This window comes from Mastigoproctus giganteus, chromosome 11 (genome assembly GCF_048544385.1).
Source record: "Mastigoproctus giganteus isolate SK-2022 chromosome 11, ASM4854438v1, whole genome shotgun sequence".
Classification (NCBI taxonomy): domain Eukaryota; kingdom Metazoa; phylum Arthropoda; class Arachnida; order Uropygi; family Thelyphonidae; genus Mastigoproctus; species Mastigoproctus giganteus.
The window spans coordinates 40,975,479-40,996,962 of NC_143585.1; the positions used below are offsets into that span (position 1 = coordinate 40,975,479).

At 38.1% G+C, this 21,484-nt stretch overlaps 1 protein-coding gene across 2 annotated transcripts in view; it reads right to left on the minus strand.

Annotated features, from left to right (window-relative positions):
* Positions 1–1,878: 1,878 nt before the first annotated feature.
* Positions 1,879–21,484, minus strand: part of LOC150077942 (uncharacterized) — a 47,443-nt gene continuing 27,837 nt past the window's right edge. For both annotated transcript variants that reach the window (XM_090384908.1, XM_090384909.1), the window contains exons 2-3: positions 7,536–7,787; positions 1,879–2,548 (exon numbers count right to left, since the gene is read on the minus strand). In XM_090384908.1, the coding sequence (XP_090241034.1) occupies positions 2,082–2,548; positions 7,536–7,737 (669 nt within the window). In that variant the 5' untranslated portion in view covers positions 7,738–7,787 and the 3' untranslated portion in view covers positions 1,879–2,081. The remainder of the gene's footprint in view (positions 2,549–7,535; positions 7,788–21,484) is intronic.

Genomic DNA, 21,484 nt, shown 5'->3' on the forward strand with positions numbered 1-21,484 from the left:
TTTTGAAATAATCTCCTTCAAATCTAAAAGATATTCCTTGGCTAAATGACAGAGTATGAAGGAGTTTGTCTATGCATGGGATAATAAACACACACATCACTTCTACTACCAAGGTAGTTTTATTGCATCGTTTTAATTATATCTCATATTGTGAATACCTTCACAACGAGTTGCCATGTTATTGCACTATCTCGAATAAGTAACGCTTCACCTATGAAGAAGACTAATGTTACTTATTCTCAACAGATACCACCACCCAGACTTCACCATTTCGAAGCTTAGAATATGTAATATTAGTCTTCTCCTTAGGTGAAGTGTCAATTATTCGAGGTAGTGCAATACCATGGCAAATCATTATGAAGGTATTCACAATATGAGATATAATTAAAATGATGCATTAAAACTACCTTGGTAGCAGAAATGATGCATGTGCAATACCCATGCATAAACAAACTCCTTCACAATTAGGCATTTAGCAAAGAAATATCTTTTAGATTAAACCATGCACACCATCAGGAATCTCTCATATTGTGGAGTTATACTTCATAACTGTCACTATTGCAACAACAGGGTACTTGCCCATCCGCCAATGAGAAGCCAATAAGCTCAAAATCAGCACCATCTGGATGGCAGTATCCACTGAGAATAAGTAACATTAGTCTTCTCCATAGGTGAAGCATTACTTATTTAAGGTAGTGTAATACCATGGCAACTCGCGTGAAGGTATTCAAAATATGAGATAATTAACTAATGCATTAAAACTACCTTGGTAGTAAAAATGATGTGTGTGTATTACCCATGCATAAACAAACTCCTTCAATCTCCTTCAAGGTGCAACTCTTGTGCCATTGATGTAGTCACTTGTAGGAGTACTGCCAGAAGCTATTTCTTGGTAAGTCTTTAAGAGTGGTTGTTTAGGCCACAAATTCTCAATCAATCTTCTTTAAAGTGCCCGTACCATTTGAAAATTGCAATTTTCTTTATACACTTGTCTCCATAAATTTCTAATACTTCTCTCAGTCTCTGTTGCACACATAGCATGTAGAACACAATAGCAAATACCAAAATGTTGCCTAGCTTCTAAATATTTCACTACACAGCTCACAAAACAGTTTACATTAACAACATGAAACTTAATGTCACTTTCCAACTACCAAGCAATATGTCAGACCTCAACTTTGCCAGTATATGCTTGAACTTATGCTCTCCTGCTATATACTGGCAGTTTGCAAAACCTTAGTGGTTGTGTGGGCTCTGCTGTTTTGCAAATTAAATGATCAGCCTGTGCATATGAAGTGTTACAAGAAAATCAAATAATTTTGTATATTACACTCATAATTTAATTCATCACTTAAAGAAATATGATATTTATTAATGGTTATTTATATTTACCAAGTTCTCAATTTTAAAAATAAACTTTCATTGACATTAATTTAAATCAGGGTAACACAGCCCTGTAATGAAGTCACCAAAAGTAAAAAATGCTGTTATCACCATTAATCACTAAATTTAACTGCTAATAATTTAGAAAAGATTATAATAAATATTGCATACATTACAGTAATAACTACAAGCCAATATGCTACAATTAAAAAAAATAGATGTATTCTAATAAGATGTTATATTCTAATAAGTGAGAAGGGAAAAAAAAAATCCTTTTTATTATATAAATCCCTTATGCTGAAATACTGTGTAATATGGTAATAAAATGTATTGCATCACAAATTTATTAAAATAACTTTTTTTATCACCATTGAAACTATTGCTACTTAATTTAACATTATTACATCTTTGGTCTTGAGCATAACTCTAAATATTCAAAATAAAACATTATACAGAAACGTGAATACAAACAAATATATTATTAAACTTGCATGCATGTCAAACAATAAGTCACTTTAAAATGGGGAGGCATGCATTTCAAAATACACACGCACACACAGAGATAAACAAAATATAACAAAGATATAAGGAAACAACTTCTGAATAGCAAAAGTTATTCTAATTTATTCACTTCACTAAATTGACATACTTGATTTGCAGGAAGACTAATTTATTCCTGGAAAAACCAAATCCCTACCTTACCATGAAGTGGGACTAACAGCATTAATATCAAAATTAGAAACTTTAAACTTCTTTTGTTTCCCAATATGAGATTTTTTGGAATTCAAAGCATTAATGGTACAGTCTTTCTTTTCTCCATCTCTCTGTGATTCAATGCATTTCTGTTTCAAATTATTTGCAAGATACTTTTCATTGTTTTGGAAGAAGCCTTTGTAGAACCATTTCTGTGGATTTTCTGCTACTGTTTCATTAAAAGAACCGCTACTATACTTGCGTTGTGGAACAGGGGATGCTTCAGGTGTTGGACAAGGAGTACAGTCAGGAGATGAATAAATTTCCACTGATTTTACATTTTCCAGAATTGGATGAGAGATAGTAGGTAATGGGCAATGGCTGATCTGATTTTTGGCAGAATGTAACGTACTATTACTGCTGCTGCCACTGCTCTCTACACACTCTGGAGATTTTACCATTTTTCTTGATTCTATGTAAAAATTAAAAAAATTCACATATTTCTATACAAACATAGATAGCTCATAACAGTAAAATATCATTACAAAAAACAAAAACTCAGAGGGAGCATTATACTTTGTTTGTTATATTTTTTAAATAAACTGAAAATAAGTCTTTAGTTTGTCTGAAATGTACGAGATGCAATTTGAAGTTTAAATGTTTTTTTAGATAGCAAATAAATGCACAGTAGTATGGGAAATCATATTCCAAATCACACCCATACACAAAAATACAACAACAACATACACCTTATGAGTGTATTTTAAAATATATCTACAAATAATTCAATAAACTACTTACAAGAAACCATACTTTTCTTTATTAGTCATTGGTTCAGAGAGAACCAGTAATTTACTTTGTAGTGTTCCGTAACAGGTTTTCTGAATTAACTCATACTAATTGAATCAAATATTGGATGTCCAAAAAAAAAGTTACTTGAGACTTAAACTACACTTGCACTTTGGAGATGTAGTTTAGCAAATCAACAGCCAACCAAATTAGTCACACAATTTTCTGGTGATGGAATTTAATGACAAATAAAGTGAGTTGAAAATTACACACCAGGCATAACTAATAACAAAAGCCATTTTGTAAAGTACATTTATTGTAAAGTAATATGCAAACAAATACTAATAAAACTATAGTTATCATCAGCCAAGATCATCTTGAGAATAGCACTAAATGATCAATGGCTATAAATTTTTCCAAATAGATGTTGAGTACAGGAATCCCTCGATTAGTGCGATTAATTCGTTCTGCGAAAATGGCGCACTATGTGAAATTGTGCTAATTGAAGTTAATAATCAATACAAAACAGCCTAATTTGTTCCAAGACCTATAATATACCAATCAATATTTTTAAAAATATGTTTTTTTATGGCAATTTAATGTACAGCAGTATAAAAGCAAATGATAATTATAAATATTTGCAGTACAGTAATCAAAAGTTTATTGAAATTAAAAAATTACAACGTATAACCCACTTTATTTCTTTGTAAAATATTTCAAAAGGCTGGTTTGCGCACTTTTCTTTCTTCCTTTCATCATAAATTTGCTTGTAAGGATACATATCTTTTTCATGATGTTGCTGCGAATTTGCATCTGCACTCGATATCTGGATCTGCATCCATGATTAGTTTCAAATTTTAAGCTGCGCAAAATATTCCTTCAAGTTCTTTTAATGTCAACTTCTTTTCTTTTACCACTCTCTGTCTTCTTCCACTCAACCATCCCTTTATCCATAGCAGCAATTTGCCTCCAATGCCACACTGCTCCAATTTGTGCAGCAGTCTTCCATGTGCAACAGTATCAAAAGCCGTTCTAAGATTCAAATAAGTTCCCAATACTGTTAACAAGATTCAAACCCAAACATTTCCAAATGGGTGAAAAGTAACACAACCATTATCCTACCATGCAGGCTATGGTACATCTATGTGTTTCATCATGTCATGGAAAGCAATGAAGCTGCAGCACTGTTCTTGTGGCAGGATATGGTTTATTTTATTACGAAAAAGATATTCATCCTGTGGTCATCAAATTTCACTTAACATACTTGCAGTGCAATTCATCATAAAGATATGGCACTCTTGCTGCAGTCAGGAAATGAGAAAAATAACACGAGACTGTGAGAATTCTTTAGGATTAGAATATAAACATACATATATAGCAGTCAGTACAGTACCACTATGAAGTGTCAAGTCTATATTAATGACCCAATATACTGAAGTCTAAAGGACAACCAGATCCAACATCATATGCAGAAGCAGTACCAGCGATTTTAGTAGATGCTACAAAATCAATGAAAAATAGCAAAGAAGCAGGACTGACATTTCAATAAAGTCACTATTGAAATGTTGAAAGCTGGAGATCAACTAGTATATAAAGCTCGAGCCAAACTATTTTGGCTCGAGCTTTATATACCACTAGAGATGAAATGCTGGTAATTTTTGGATTGATTTTACATATGGGAACCATCCGACTGAACCGCATACAAGATTATTGGAAAACAGATAAGCTGTTCGGATTACATGCGTTCGCAGATAACATGAGCAGGAATCGTTTCTTATTATTACTGCGGGCCTTGATTTTGCAAAAAATCCAGAAAAGAAAGAGGCATGTCCACGGGATCGCCTATATAAAATTCGAAAAATGGTGAATCTGTTCAATGCACGAATGTCGGAAATATATTATCCAGGACGTGAGATTAGCTTAGATGAGGCTATGATATTGTAGCGTGGAAGGCTTGTTTTTCGACAGTACATTCAAAACAAATGCCATAAGTACGGCATCAAGTTATATATGATCGCAACGCCTACTGGCATGGTTATCAAATTTCAAGTATATACCGGTATGTTGGATGATTCTGGTGGAAAAGGACATGCACAAAAAGTCGTCATGAACTTACTTGATGGGATGTTAGATGTCAGGCATAGCATATTTATGGACAATTATTACAATAGCTATGAACTCGCTAAGTGTCTCGCTGACAGACAAACCCATTGTACTGGGACAATCAGAAGTAATAGGAAAACATTTCCGAAAGAGGTTCGAGAAAAAAAGCTGAAGAAAGGGGAAACTTTATCAAGGTGTGCCCGTGGTGTAATGATTGCTAAGTGGAAGGCCAGAAGAGATGTCAGTTACATATCTACAGAATACCAAAATGATATGGTGGAAATGCAGAACAAACGAGGCGAACTGAAATCAAAACCATTGCCTATAATTGAGTATATAGGTTTTTGTCAGGCATTGACAAGCAAGATCAAATGCTTACCTATTATCCTTGCGAAAGGAAAACCATTAGGTGGCCTACAAAAATATTTATGCATATTTTGCAACTAATAATGATCAATGCACACGATATCTATAATAAATATTCACATAACAGGATGCAACTTTATGATTTCCGTTTATCAGTGATAAGATCTTTATTGAAACAGCCATCTGATCTCCCTCATACTGTGCATGATGTACCTCAACTGGAACATGTGCGCAAACCGCGGGAAGAAAGAAAAAGTGGAAAGATATTGAGGAAGCAATGCAAACGCTGCTATTCCGAAGGGAAACGTAAGGATACAATCTATATCTGCAGTGTTTGTGAAGTATCACCCGGCTATTGCTTAGATTGTTCGAACATTATACATAAGTAACATTCTTACACATAGTATTTGTAATCTGTATTGGTTTGGTATGAAATAAAACGTATTTCTTAAATGTTACCATGTTTTTTGTTTTATTATTTACATACTATATTATTATGTTTTTGTGTCATGTGCCAGCATGTGATGCGGCATTTAAAGCCAAATTTGACCTCCAGTGCTTATCACGCACTGGCACGTGAATCTCAAAATCTTTTGGAAACTGCTTATACGACACTTGAATATTGATATGGTATACCTAAAAATCCCTTATTACCAATTTTCAAGCTTTTTCGTTATGGAAACACAGTTGGCTTCTGGCGAGTCTCCTCCTTCTATGCCGCGCTACTGATGATAGCATGCTGACTCATGACCGGCATTGAACGTGTTAAGGCAACCTTCACCTTATTGTAGAGGCTACTACAATCTTAAATGCATATTTCCCATTACACAGTGCAGCATTTACACTGGGATTTTGATTTTTCCTTTTGAATTCTGATTATAAGCTTGGTAATCAATGTAAACTATAGTTCCTCCTCCCAAAATGCATGCCAAAAAATCAAGTAATCTTATTGGCCAAAAAATGGCCTCATAGAATAGCTGTTAACATCATGATGGTATGAGAAATCATCCCATCTTGTTGACACTAGGTGTCATCAGCAACTTGAGTTAACATGCTCATGGCTTCTACGCAAAGATATGGCATTGGATTTTTAATCCATTTGGATGGGAAGCCACACTACTTTCAGACCTTTTCTTCCAATTCGATAAAAGAAAACCTGGATATTTTTGTCAAGCAACCTTTACCGGAGGCAGACTAATTCAATCTTAGTGAGAAGAAAGTCCAAAGGCTGTTGGAAAAGTCAGCAGTGAAAGTGGTAAAAATCAGAAACATCTCAATTATGGAAATACAGTGGGCAAATGATTGTTGCATTTTTTACTTTGCCCTTATAGAAATAAAGGTTAATAATACTGAAAGACAATATTGCAAACTGTGTTTGGGTTTGTGATACAGCAGATGGGGGGGGAGAAATTAGTCAAACAGATTGTGAATCACGTCTTCATTCTTGTTCAACTTGGCGAGTTGCTAACTAACAACAAAAAATTTTAGTGATTAACATAATATTCAATGTTAATTTCAATGCATGCACTACTTGGATTGTGTCTGGGTGGAAACTTAAGTCTTCATGCAAAATGCATCACGAATTCCTATCTGAAATGTTAATAAAACTGCATAGTCATATGCAAAATGCCATGGACTCTGTTCAAGGGTGGTTCTGATAATGGGAAGGTTTTTAGCATACGTACACCTCTTTCTTTATCCAGAAGCGTCTTCGGTGCATTACTAGTTTCCTCAAAGTTCTTAATCCATGTACAGTAATAGCACAAATATAACACATTGAATTATTACAATTGAAATAGTGAAATAGTAACAAAATAAGTACTGAGCAGCCACAATACTACCGTAATTTTTATAATGTTTTAATGATGGCATGTTGCACACTGGTGCACTGCTCCACAGCTACTAAATATTATAGCACTGAAAATATAACACCGGTAGCCAAATTACCCTATATCACAGTGGTGCATGAGAATATTTGTTTTTATAATTGCCTAATTTCTCTGCTACACTGTTTCAAAAATGAATATAAAAAATTCACTCTGAAAATTAATTTAAAGTTAGGCTATAATTTCTAAAGCTAGGTCAGGTTATTAATGTTAAAATGAATGACTGATGAAAAGAGACTCAGTTAAATGAGGCATTTCTGATAATCTGAATTATATAATGTAATAATTAAACACTATGCTTTTTTATAACCATACCTGCTGCCAATGAATTTTTGTTATCATGCTGAATACTCCCATAATCAGCTAGAAATTCTGTATCTGGTGGAGAACATCCATACTGTTCAAAATCTGTAGAGACATTTAGTCTTTCAAAGTTATATTTCATCCAGTCTGATAATCCATATTTATGAGATGCAGCACTACTGTTATCCCGTTCGCTATCCGGATGTATGTTCATTGTTGAGTAGTTTTAGGAATGCTCTTTAGAAACAGTCATCAAGGAATGATCTGTGTGCATACACGAAAAAAAAAAAAAAAAAAAAAAACAGAATCATGTCATTATGAAAAAAAGGCAATAATGAATAATACATGTAATTCATTCTGGAACAGCAATTAGTAAACAAGAATTTGGGGAAAGGAGTAGAGCAGCTAATTATGGTGTTGTCCATTATATATGAACAAAACTTATTACAACTATTACATTAAACAAGCAGTAGATACTAGGTACTACAGATATATTTACTATTGACATTAGCAAATAGTAATAATTCTTGATTAAAAAAAAAAATAGAAAAAAAAAAAACAACTAATTTCATTCATGAACCGGAACAGTATTTAGCATTAGTAGAGGCATATGATGCAAGAAAGCAAGCTTATTCAGCATCAACCAAAAAAAAAAAAAAAAACCCCCACTCCCATTTCACCCATCTGTTCGTTCGAAATACCTGTCCAGTTGAGCTTTAAATTTGTTTAGGCTATCAACTTCTACAACAAGTGATGGAAGTCGGTTCCACCAACCAACCACCCGCTGGCCAAAGGCAAATTTCCGCACATCTATCCGACATCCGTCCTTCCTCAATTTGAATTTATGCCCTCTGAGGTGATTATTCTGAGCAAGATGAAGAATCCCATTGGCATTGAGCATGCTCAAACCATTCAAAGCCTTATACACCTCTATCAGATCACCTCGCCGGTGCCTAGTCTCCAGACTCTGTAATTTGCAAAACTTAAGCCTTTCTTCGTAAGAGCAACCCTTTGTTCCATTCACTAATCTTGTTGCCCTTCTCTGTACCCGTTCCAGCAGTTCTACATCCTTCTTGAAATGAGGCCTCCAGACCTGTATACAGTACTCAAGATGTGGCCTAACCATTGCCTTATACAAGGGAATAATCACCTCCTTATCCCTGCTAGAAAAATTCCTGTATATCATTGACAAGACACCATGAGCTACTCTTGCAGCTTGTCTGCACTGCTCAGAGAACTTCATATCTGCCTGCACAATTACCCCCAGGTTCTTTTCATTCTCCACCACTGTCAGTGTAGTACCGCAGAGTTGATACGTTGCTCTGGGGTTACTGTTTCCCATATGTAGTACTTTACATTTGTCAATGTTAAACTTCATTTGCCACCTCAGCCCATCTGTTCAACCTTTCCAGATCCTGTTGCAGCAGCATAGCGTCAGTAGTGTCCTTAACGACCCTGCCAACCTTTGTATCATCTGCAAACTTGGACATTAAACTTGATATCCCATCATCAATATCATTCATAAACACCGAAAACAACAACGGACCCAACACTGAACCTTGAGGAACTCCACTAATAACATTAGTCCATGTTGAGCAGTGTCCACTGATTACCACTCTCTGTCTTCTGCCACTCAACCAACCCCTTATCCATAGCAGCAATTTGCCTCCAATGCCACACTGCTCCAATTTGTGCAGCAGTCTTCCATGTGCAACAGTATCAAAAGCCTTTCTAAGATCCAAATATATAATATCAAAGTTATTCCCTGCATCCAGTTCTTTTGTGACTACATCATAGTATCCAATCAAATTGGTCAGGCAAGACCTGCCCTTAACAAAACCATGCTGCGTCTGAGCTATAACTGAATTCTTGTATTTCAAGGTATCTGTCATACTGCACATTTATTCCTCCAATCAGCACATGGCAGCAAAAATAATATCTAGCACTTCAGCCCCAACATACAGTATATAAGTGGAGAGTATAACTGTAAGTAAAAAAAGGTAAAGTGCAGCCATTATCAACCCACTGCAGGATGGAAGCCTCCTCAACAATTTATGCTGAGGGAAATGGACCATAATCTGCCACGCTGGTCCAGTGCGGGTTGGCAGATCGACCGTATTCAGCAGTCAGGGGTTTGAACCCCGGTCTACTCAAAGGGTGTGTGCTACTGCACTCTCGCTCTTGACCACTCGGCTGCGGAGGCCGTTAGGTAGGTAGATAATGTCAGAGTGCTAACGGAACTGAAATTGTAATTACGGAGAACAAAGAAGAGAAAGATGATAATAATAATAATAAGTAATCAGAAGTACCTAATGATTTCATCTGGGGCCAGCCGCCTAAATCAAAGGAAAAAAACGACAAGTACATCTCCATAATTACAATTTCAGTGCCATTAGCACTTTGATCTACCTACCTTTATACTCTCCACTTATGAATTAGCATAGGCATATGATCCAAGAAAGCAAGCTTATGCAGCATCAGCCAAAAAAAAAAAACAAAAAAAAAAAAACCCTTCCACTTCACCCCTCCGTTCGTTCGAAATACCTGTCCACCCGAGCCTTAAATTTATTTAGGCTATCAAATTCCACAACAGGGGATGGAAGTCTGTTCCACCAACCAACTACCCGCTGGCTAAAGGCAAATTTCCACACATCTATCCTACATCTGTCTTTCCTCAATTTGAATTTATGCCTTCTCAGGTGATTATTCTGAGCAAGAGGCAGTATCCCATTAGCACTGAGCATGCTCAAACCATTCAAGACTTTATACATCTCTATCAGATCACCTTGCCGGTGCCCAGCCTCCAGACACTGTAATTTGCAAAACTTAAGCCTTTCTCCGTAAGAGCAACCCTTTGTTCCATTCACTAATCTTGTTGCCCTTCTCTGTACTCGTTTCAACAGTTCTACATTATTCTTGAAATGAGGCCTCCAGACCTATATACAGTACTCAAGGTGCGGCCTGACCATTGCCTTATACAAGGGAATAATCACCTCCCTATCCCTGCTAGAAGAATTCCTGTATATCATTGATAAGACACCATGAGCTACTCTTGCAGCCCGTCTGCACTCCTCAGAGAACGTCATATCTGCCTGCACAATTACCCCAGGTCATTTTCATTCTCTACCACTTTCAGTGTAGTACCACAGAGTTGATACGCTGCTCTGGGGTTGCTGTTCAACTTCAATGTTAAACTTCATTTGCCACCTCTCAGCTCATCTGCTCAACCTTTCCAGATCCTGTTGCAGCAGCATAGCAACAGTAGCGTTCTTAACAACCCTGCCAACCTTTGTATTGTCTGCAAACTTGGACATTAAGCTTGATATACCATCATCAATATTATTTATAAATACAGAAAACAACAATGGACCCAACACTGAACCCTGTGAGACTCCACTAATAACTTCAGTCCACGATGAACAGTGTCCATTAATTACCACTCTCTGTCTTCTGCCACTCAACCATCCCTTTATCCATAGCAACAATTTGCCACCAATGCCACACTGCTCCAATTTGTGCAGCAGTCTTCCATGTGCAACAGTATCAAAAGCCTTTCTAAGATCCAAATATATAATATCAAAGTTATTCCCTGCATCCAATTCTTTTGTGACTACATCATAGTATCCAATCAAACTGGTCAGGCAAGACCTTCCCTAAACAAAACCACGCTGTGTCTGAGCTATAACTGAATTCTTGTCAAGATGATCCTGCAGTGCTTCTTTAACCAGTGCTTCCATTAATTTTCCTGGAACAGAAGTTAAACTCACAGGTCTATAATTGCTTGTGTCAGCCTTTGATCCTCCTTTGTGAATTGTGGTTACATTTCCACATTTCCAGTCTGTGGGTACCTCCCCCGAGTCCAAGGAAGCTCTCATAATTATGGCTAACGGATTGCTTACTTCCTTTGCTGCCTCCTTTAATATAACTGGATAGATCCCATCCACCCCAGGTGCCTTTCTTGTATTTATCTTCAACAATTTCTCCTCCACTTTACTCTCAATTATTACAAGATCATCTAGCTCACTGCCAGTGTTTACTTCATCTATGGCATTCCCCTTCCTGAATAACTCCTCATGTGTGAATGTAGATGCAAATTATTAATTTAGTTTGTTAACTACCTGAGCAGGATCATGAACAGTTGAACCATCGATATCAAGTGGACCAATCTGATTCATCCCCTTCCTTCTAGAGTTTACATAAGTAAAGAACTCCTTGCTGTTTTTCTTTGCATTCCTTGCCAAAGATTTCTCGTAATCTGCCTTCGCCTGCCTAACCTCCTTTGTGACTTGGTTACAGATCAACTTATATCTATCATAGGCTTCTGTGTCACGTGTTAATTTATATATATCCCATGCATTTTTCTTCTCTGCCATATGTCTCATTAGTTCATCTGACATCCATTTAGGCCTGAACCTTGAACAATATTTCTTAGTTGGTAAGTAAAGCCTAGTAGCTTCCAAGATAAGTTCTTTGAATGCTTCCCATTTTGAGTTTGCTGTTGGTAACATCATCAGTTGGTCCCACTGTATAGAATTTAAATACTGTCTCAGACCATCGTAGTTGCCTTTACGAAAGCAATAACCCTTCCCTTTACCCCTGATGGTAGTTACCTCTTTGAGTAAATCCCACTTCAGCACACTGTGATCACTGCCACCTAGTGGTTCCTGTATCTGCAGATTCTTAATGCATGAAGATGCACTACTGATAATCAAATCAAGAGCATTGCTCCCTCTAGTGGCTTCCAAACATGCTGATTTAGAAAACAATCATCCAATAAATCCACAAAAGCCTTGCTAGTGTGTGAGTGACCAACCGACAAATTCCAGTCAATATCTGGGAAATTAAAATCCCCCATTATAAGACTCTCTGATTTACTGGCCCACTCTATTTCCCTGTACAGTTTCTTATTATACTCATCAGAGTCATTAGGCCTATAGCACACTCCTACTCTCAATTTTGATCTCCCAACACTTATGTCACACCAAACTGACTCGACACTGCACTGTCCAGCAATGTCGACTGGCATCACTTCCTTGGATTTTATGTGTTTCTTAACTAATAGCATAACCTCTCCTCCCTTCCTATCCTGTCTATGCTTTCTGTAGACGTTGTACTCCCCAAATTCCAGTTCTGCATTACTTATATCTGTGTGACACCACATCTCTGATATCCCAACAATATACGCCTTTGATGCTTTGAGCAATAACTCAAATTCATTAAATTTACTTACCAAACTCCTAGCATTGGTGTATACGCAAGTATACATGCACCTGTTCTTTTTCTTAGCTACCCTAACACAACCCATGTGTTTACTTGTACCCCAATGACTCCCAGCAGTCTCTGAAATATCCTGCATCTTATTTTCCAGGCTGCTGCTCATTCCAATAGAAGCAGTGCAAGAATCACTTTCACCTCTGCCAGTGGCTACTGTTAATCTATTAGTCCTTGTATCCCCCCAATCTAGCAGTTTTCCGACCCACCTAACATTGTCTCGATAGCATCAGCAAACATTCTTGCACCCTTTCTATTTAAGTGTATCCCATTCCTGTAGAAGAAGCAGTCTCTCCTATTAACAAGCACAGACCAGGCTGAAAAAAAATTCTACCCCTTGAGCCTTGCACAATCTTTCCAGGGCCAAATTGATCGACAGGGCTCTCATCATATACTCCCTCCTATCGTGTCTGGGCAGAATTGCAGACACTTTCAAATTCAACCCTAATTCACAGCTTTTTTTCAACAGTGACCTGTACTTGTTAAGTAATTCCGCCAGTCTCCTACTCTTAATATCATTAGTGCCAACGTGTACAACTATATCACCTTTTGTGCCCTTAAAAGATGATATCCGCTCTACAAAACATCAATCTTTGCCCCTGGCAGACATACCCTGGTCCTGTTCCACCTATCCTTTTTACAAAGCATGTTTCCCGTTTCCCTGACAATAGAGTCACCAACAACTACTAGTTCCTTTGGGACCAGCGCATTATGCCTTGGGGGCTGCCGCTGTGTTGCGTGATGCCCAAATGCAAGCTCTGGCGTTGGTGTGGGCAGCTCCATTATGGTTGTTGAGTCCTTTCTTCTTAAATTTAGCAGTGTCCCTGGTCCATAAACCATTAATTGATTAAATAATAACATTTTATACTATTAAATTCTTATAAAAAGTTATATATTATGTACAGACTACGTGAGTATGAAAAAAAAATATCACTAATAATAATAAACTAGGGGGCTCTGCCCCTGCTCACGTTGCTCACCAACCCCTGTGCATGCTTTTCTATGTAATATACCGAGGAGCCAAAACATTATGACCAGCGAGTCATTATGAAAATCGAAGCAACTGCATGTAAACTAAGGTGCATATGCGGGTCGGGACATGGTATAAAAAACACCTGATACTGAACTCCGTTAATCTGTGTTACTCTTGTTCTTCAGATGGGAAAGGCAGCAGACTTAAGCGAGTTTGACAAAGGCCAAATTGTAATGGCCAGATGGCTGGGTCAGAGCATATCTGAAACAACATAGCTGGTGAGATGCTCACGGTCAGCCAAGATCTTTTCTATGGTTAGTACCTACCAAAAGTTGTCCTAGGAGGGGAAACCCACGAATCGCTGGCAAGGTGTTGGACAACGACGGCTCATCGATGCTCAAGGTGAGCAAAGGCTCTCCTGGATGGTACATGGCAACAGAAGGGTGACTGTGGTGCAACTCGCAAGTAATTGGAATGCTGGTGACGGGAGTAATGTATCACAACACACACAGTACATCGAAACCTGCTGAAAATGGGACTTCGCAGCCGCAGGCCACTCCGAGTGCCCATGCTACCCACAGTTCACTGGTGACAGTGCCTACAATGGACACATGAGCGTCGAAACTGGACCTTAAGTGATTGGAAGAAGGTCATCTGGTCCAATGAATCACATTTCCTGTTGCACCATGTGGACAGCCAGGTATGTGTGCGTCCTTTACCTGGGGAAGTGATGGCACCTGGATGTACCGTGGGACGAAAATAAGATGGTGTCATATGTTGGGCAATGTTCTGCTGGGATACCCTGGGTTCAGTCATCCATGTGCTGGGCACTCTGATGTCTACCACCTACCTAAACATCACTGCTGACCAGGTACACCCTTTCATGGCAACGGTCTTTCAGCAGGATAATGCGCCATGCCACACCGCCCAGACTGTTCGAGACTGGTTCGCGGAACATAAGGAAGACTTCCAGGTATTGCCCTGGCCTCCAAATTCCCCAGACACCAATCCCATCGAGCATCTGTGATTTGTGTTGGAACAGCAACTCCAATCTGCGGCGTCTCAACCACGGACCTTACAGGAGTTAAAGGATCTGCTGGTTACATGTTGGTACCAGATACCACAAGACACATTTAGAAATCTTGTAGCGTCCATGCCTCCCTGGGTATGAGCTGTTTTGGCTGCACGTGGAGGACCAACATTATATTAGATAGGTGGTTATAATGTTTTGGCTCACTGGTGTATGTAGAGGTATGACGAAGCAAGTCAAATATTTCCTACGTAAAAGACACTTGTCAAAACACACTGATTGATATCTAATCAGGAAATGACCCATGTAATTATTTACCTGTGCATTTGTGGTGCATGGCATTCTCAAGATCGAATAAATATCACTATGTAATTATTTACCCGCATTTACATAGGTCACTTAGGAAAAGGCCTGGTGAAAATTCAGATCTTTGGTACCACTTCATACTTTGACTAAAAGTCAGGAAGAAGGTAGTGATTGGCAGGTGCCACTCATTGTTTAGCCCTGTACCCTTTCCTCCTAGGTTGACGTGCCTAGGGTGTTCATCCTCTCCACTTGCCGCTGTTTTAAAATCGGGAACTCGTTTTCCAATTTTAAAGAAGTGGGATGGGGGGATAAACACCCTACCTAAGATAAGCACCCCAATCCTCAAAGACTATCAGAAACAAAACGCATTCACAATAATCACCTAATCACAGAACTCGACCGTACAATCACTCCGTCCTATTATTGCCCATTACACAGAGACAAGTGGTACCTAAATAATAGATTGTAGCCAAAGCCCTTTTGCTTCGGGTTCCATAACGCATAAGGAATATTGTTGTATCCAAAAGAGCAGGACCAAATTATTTAACAGAAATATTTACAAACTATCAAATATTTAAAATATTTACAAAATACTAAACTATTTACAAATATGCATTATTCATTAATATACAAATATAATATCGGTGTGTAGTTGTGATTATCGGTTGTGAAGATAATCACACAATATGAGAGATGCCAAAAGGTGTATATGACAATATTTAAAATAACTAAATGCACAAGGCATAATACATTAAGAGTTTAATATCTATATAATATCGGTGTGTAGATACACCATAGACAACTCTTAAGAAACTACAAAGTAGTTGTTGTAGGCATCATTTGCTCTTTCTCATATTGTGCTCTGCCTTCACGACGAGTTGCCATGATATTGCACTACCTCGAATAAGTAACGCTTCACTAATAGAGAAGACTATTGTTCGAGGTAGTGCAATATCATGGCAACCTGTCGTGAAGGCAGAGCACAATATGAGAAAGAGCAAATGATGCCTACAACAACTACTTTGTAGTTTCTTAAGAGTTGTCTATGGTGTATCTACACACCGATATTATATAGATATTAAACTCTTAATGTATTATGCCTTGTGCATTTAGTTATTTTAAATATTGTCATATACACCTTTTGGCATCTCTCATATTGTGTGATTATCTTCACAACTGGGTCGTCGTGTCTGCAATACCAGGGTACCTGCCCATCCACTGTTGCCCGCCCACTGATGATAGACCAAGAGTCTTGAAACGGTCGCCAGGGGAGCCGGATAATCACGGAGTTTCCGAGAATAGGTAACAACAGTCTTCTCTACTGGAGAAGCGTTGCCTATTCGAGGAATTGAGTTTTTGAGTGGTGTGAGTTGAAGGAGTTATTGTCCCTTTCATTCTTCTGAATCGTTTCGTTTCCTCTTCCGCTCCTACTATAACTTTCCCTCTACTTTTTGCTTTTCTAAGTCTAATAGGGACAAGTGGATAATCGAGTAGATATTCACATACATACATACAAATAGCCTTGAAACATGTCTAGAGGCTAGTTTGTGAATTGTTTCATTCACTGGTGTTCTACTCATTCTGAAGGTTGAGGAAAGTGTCCGATCGTATCAAGAGGTTAGCGGCGGTCCTTTCAGCTGAGATTACCCCGTTGTGGGGAACCTCCTTTAGGAGGGTAGTAAGTGATTGATTTTCTTTTGTTTTACATTTCTTTGAAATTTATTTCTGCCAAGTTAAGTATTTTCGTTTTGCTGGTGTCAGGCAGGACACAAGATTTTTTAACTATTCATTTTCCTTAAGGAACCGAGATTAATTATGGCACAGTTCTTTTTTAGAGAAAGAACAGTGGAATTTCAGACTACAGAGGTTTGTCCAATTAGAGAGGTAATGCAGGGAGTGACTCAGGTTGTTTCGGTTCACAAGATAAAAGGATTAACTCCATTACCGAGGCAGAAATATTAATTGGTCTTGAAAACAATAGAGGCAAGAGAAAAGGTTTTGAAAGGGTTTTCTATTAGAAACGTAATGATCAAACCTGTGCAAATTGGTAACATACGCAAAGTGGTTACTGTTGACAGGTTTCCGGTAGAAATGTCTAATAATCCTGTCGAGAGTTTTTTTTAACAAGTTTGGTAAGGTTGTTAAGATTCACAGGAAAGAATATGAGGAATGGCCAGGCGTAGAAACAGGTACGGTGCAAATTCATATTGACATGAAAACGCCCGTGCCAAACATCATCGATTTGATGGGTCATAGGTTATTAATAAATTAAGCAGGAGTTCAGAAAGTTTGCTTGAGGTGTGGAGGTAAAGACCATTTGGGAGCAGAATACCAAAAATCACGTTGTTTTAATTGTAATGGCACTGGTCATATTATGGCCAACTGCCTTAATAATTGTAAAAAATGCGGAGCTTCCACGCATAAATTCATTCAATGCCTGGAACGCACGTTTGCCGAAAGAGTTGCTGGTGGGGGAGGACAGCAGAAAGCGAGCAAGCTGCCAAAAGATATGCCTAGTGCTGAGAGCGCGGAAACTATAGTAGCGCAGAGGGGTGAGACGCAGATTAAAGAAATCACACCAACGTTTACAATAGCGTACGATATGTCAGTAACACAATCAGAACACGCAGAACTAACAGAGGATATGGAAGCGGAAAATACAGTACAAAATGTACATAAGCGGGGGGGGGGGGGGGAGAAGGAAGAAATGAGCGGTAAAACTAAAAGAGCAAAAGGGGGAACAGAGGAAATTCAAGAAGAGACCGAAACAAAACAAATAGAGGGGGAAGAGGTATCAGGGAGTAAGAAAGATTACAAAACACTTTCGGGGTCTGATTCGGATTCAGATGGCATACAAACGAGGGAATATGAAGGAATAGAATGGTTAAATGTAGTAGGAAACACAAAAGAATACAGGGAATATAGGCAAAGCTTGGCGGAAATTGTTAAAACTCGAGGAAAACCAAATTTTCTTTGGAATGAAAACGAGGAGGGTCAAGTAGTTAATATTCAGTTCGATTGGGGCGATTTCGTTATTTCCAATATTAAAAACAAGAATGTTGGAGATCTTACCGTGTTGCTCACCAGTAACAAGTTAAAGTTAAATGCCGAACATAGGAATATCTTAGCAGAAGTTCTAGTAAAGTTCTACTCATAATGTCCGGAATAACATTTATGTTGTTAAATGTACAGGGTCTGAGAGCAATTAACAAACAAAGGATGATATGGCAAATTATGATGAACATGGGGGTGAAGATTTGGTTTCTACAAGAAACCCACTTCGCAAGTTTAGCAGACATCCAGCAGTTTCAAAACAGATACCGGTTGTTAGGATTTTGGAGTTTTGGGACAAATCGATCCACAGGGGTGGGAATAGTAGTGGTTCCTCCAATTTTAGGGACTGTACGACTGGTGGGTAGGGATACAGAAGGTCAGGTTGTGGCAGTGGATTGGAGTTATGAGGGGCGCACAATTAGACTAATCTGTGTCTATAGTCCAAATTCCACTTTAGAAAGGAAAACTCTGTTTCAGGGGCTGGGCAACTATATGAGGGGGTTGTAATGGGTTATAATGGCAGGGGACTGGAACTGTGTTCCTGACCCCATTATGGACAAAATTCTGGCGGGTACACTGCATCATGGTATGGGGGGGGGTTTCATGAATTAATCGAAGTTTGTACTAAATTGGACTTGGTAGACGTCTTGAGGGAAAAAAACCCGGGGAAACGAGCGGCCACGAGAATAGCCAATAATATAGGAACTAGGATAGATCGCATTTATGCAACAAGTCAGTTGAAGGATAAGATAACAACGATACAGCATGTGAAATTTGCGGGAGGTCCACAAGTTTCAGATCACATGGCAGTAATGTGGAAGGGAGATATATTTATGAACGTTAGTCTGGGTAAAGGCTATTGGAAGCTCAACCCAGCAGTTCTAGAGAGAGAGGACTGGGACTTTACAAGTTATTAAAAAGATAGTAGAGCAAGGTGGAAATGAGTGGGAAATGTTGGCGAAAATTAAAGTGCTAAATCATTTTATTACTCCAAAATTAAGGAAAGAAACGAACAACACAGAAATAGACTGAAAGATCTCTTACAAGAAAAAAGAATTTACCAATGGTGCGGGGATGAAAGGGCAACAGCGGAAGTACAAGCGATTATTGACGGTATAATACTGGAAGAAGAGAAAGAAAAGGCGGGAAAAATACAGCTGAAATTTAGGGAGGCTGATAGTCCTTCAGCTGCGTTTTAACAAAGAAGACTAAGGCTAAATAATTTAGCCAAAACGGTTCAGGAAATTAAAGACGACAACACACATTCAACAACACTAACTATTATGAATAGTTTTGTAAATTACTATGAAAAAGAGCTTGCTTTGCAGAATAAAGAGAGAGACAACTCCATTTGGACGATTGGACAATTCACATCTGAGCAAAAAGCATTACAGGAGAGGGAAATAATTATGGGGGATCTAATCGTGGCTCTAAAATCATGTAAATTACGACACGTGCCGGGACCGGATGGTTTGGGGGTTGAATTTTATAAGAAATTTTGGAACTTGTTAGCGCCTATTCTTCTGGCTGTCTTTAACAAATTTTTTCAGGAAGGGGTTGTACCCAAAGGCTTTTTAAATGCCTATATGTACTACTTTCATTCCAAAGCATGGGCGGGATTTAACGAAAATTGCTAACTGGAGACCTATAACGTTGGCTAATTGTGACTACAAAATATTTGCAAAGATTTTGACAACTAAGTTAAAATGCAACGTAACCCAGGTAGTTAGAAGCACACAGTGCTATGGTATACCGGGGAGGCGGATAGAATATAACCTTTGGCTATTAAAAGATATATTAGAATATCGGAAAAGAAAGAGTTACAATTTAGCGTTAGTGGCAATCGACCTAGAAAAGGCTTTTGATAGAATCGACCACGACTACCTTTTCTCTATAATTAAAGATACGAGCATAGGATCTCAGTTGTTTACAGTCCTGAGAAATCTATATACACGTAGCACACGACTTTTGATAAATGGAGAAATTTCGAAAAACATTAAAATTGATAGGGGAGTAAAACAAGGATGTCCACTTAGTCCTTCGTTATTTACTTCAGCACTGGAACCACTGCTGGGAAGAATAGACAGAACTGAGGCCATTCAGGGGATACCGTTACCAAAGCCGGCAGAGCAGTGTAAATGTATAGTGTATGCGGATGATGTTACCACCACTCTCACTACGAGTTATGCGGTGGAAGAATTTATGTCACTCGTTACTTCTTTTGGTAAGAGGTCAGGGTTAAACATAAACGAAGACAAGACTAGGATAAAATTGTTAGGGGAATGGGTACATCGGCCTTTACCACAACGAGAAGTGGAGTCGGATAAATCGATCCAAATATTGGGAGTTCCGTTTAGAGAGAGTCCCATGCTACCCGTAGGAGGGCTCACCACTAAAATACAGGAAAATTTAAAAGAGTGGGAAGTGGGAAAATTTTCTTTTGAGAACAAATCCATTTTTGTCAGAACCGTAATTCTTCCTATAATCTTATACATGGTGTTTATAACAGGAATCACAGCTAGGACAATGAGACGATTTTACATTCCAACATTTCAGTTTCTATGGGGAGGAAAACGGCAAGAGATAGCGCAGAAATTTTTATTTTTACCGTGGGAAGATGGGGGAATAAGTATTCCAAAAATTAATTTGAGATGTAGCTGTAAGAGACTGCTGGATGTGGCTAATATGGTGCAATCTAACCATTTAGTAGCGGTACTGAAAAAAATATTTTATGGGATTTAATACAGCCTTAATTAAAGGCGGCAATTATCTAGGGCCAAAAGCAGAGACAATTCCTATATATTACAAAAAAATTCGGGATATGTGCACGCAGTTAAGGGAAAAAGATATAGATCCTTTTAAGGGTGGTTTAAAACGACTCTACTGGGCACTGTTTAACTCAGAAAATCCAGAAAAGCCAAATTTAGGAAACCATAATGCGCAATTGTTTTTTAAAAATCTAAAAATTGGCGGAAACTACCCATTGCGTATCGATTTTTCGTGGAGGGTTCGTTACGGAAATATACCAGTGAACGATATTACGTATAGATTTAGTCAGACAGGCAACAGATTATGCGAATTTTGTACCGAAATTGAAACAGTGTACCATTTATTTTATTACTGTCGATTCTTGCAGGAAGTTTGGAAAAGAATTTGTAGATTTTTGAGGATAAGACAGTTCACACTAGAGGAGGTAATTTACTTGCAATTTGATCATCCCTTGGGCAAGAAAAAACATATTCACAATATTTTTAATTACAGAGGCAAAATATTGTGTGGAAGCTTCAAAAACTGAAAAGGTTTGGGACCTTTAGGGGATATCTTTGG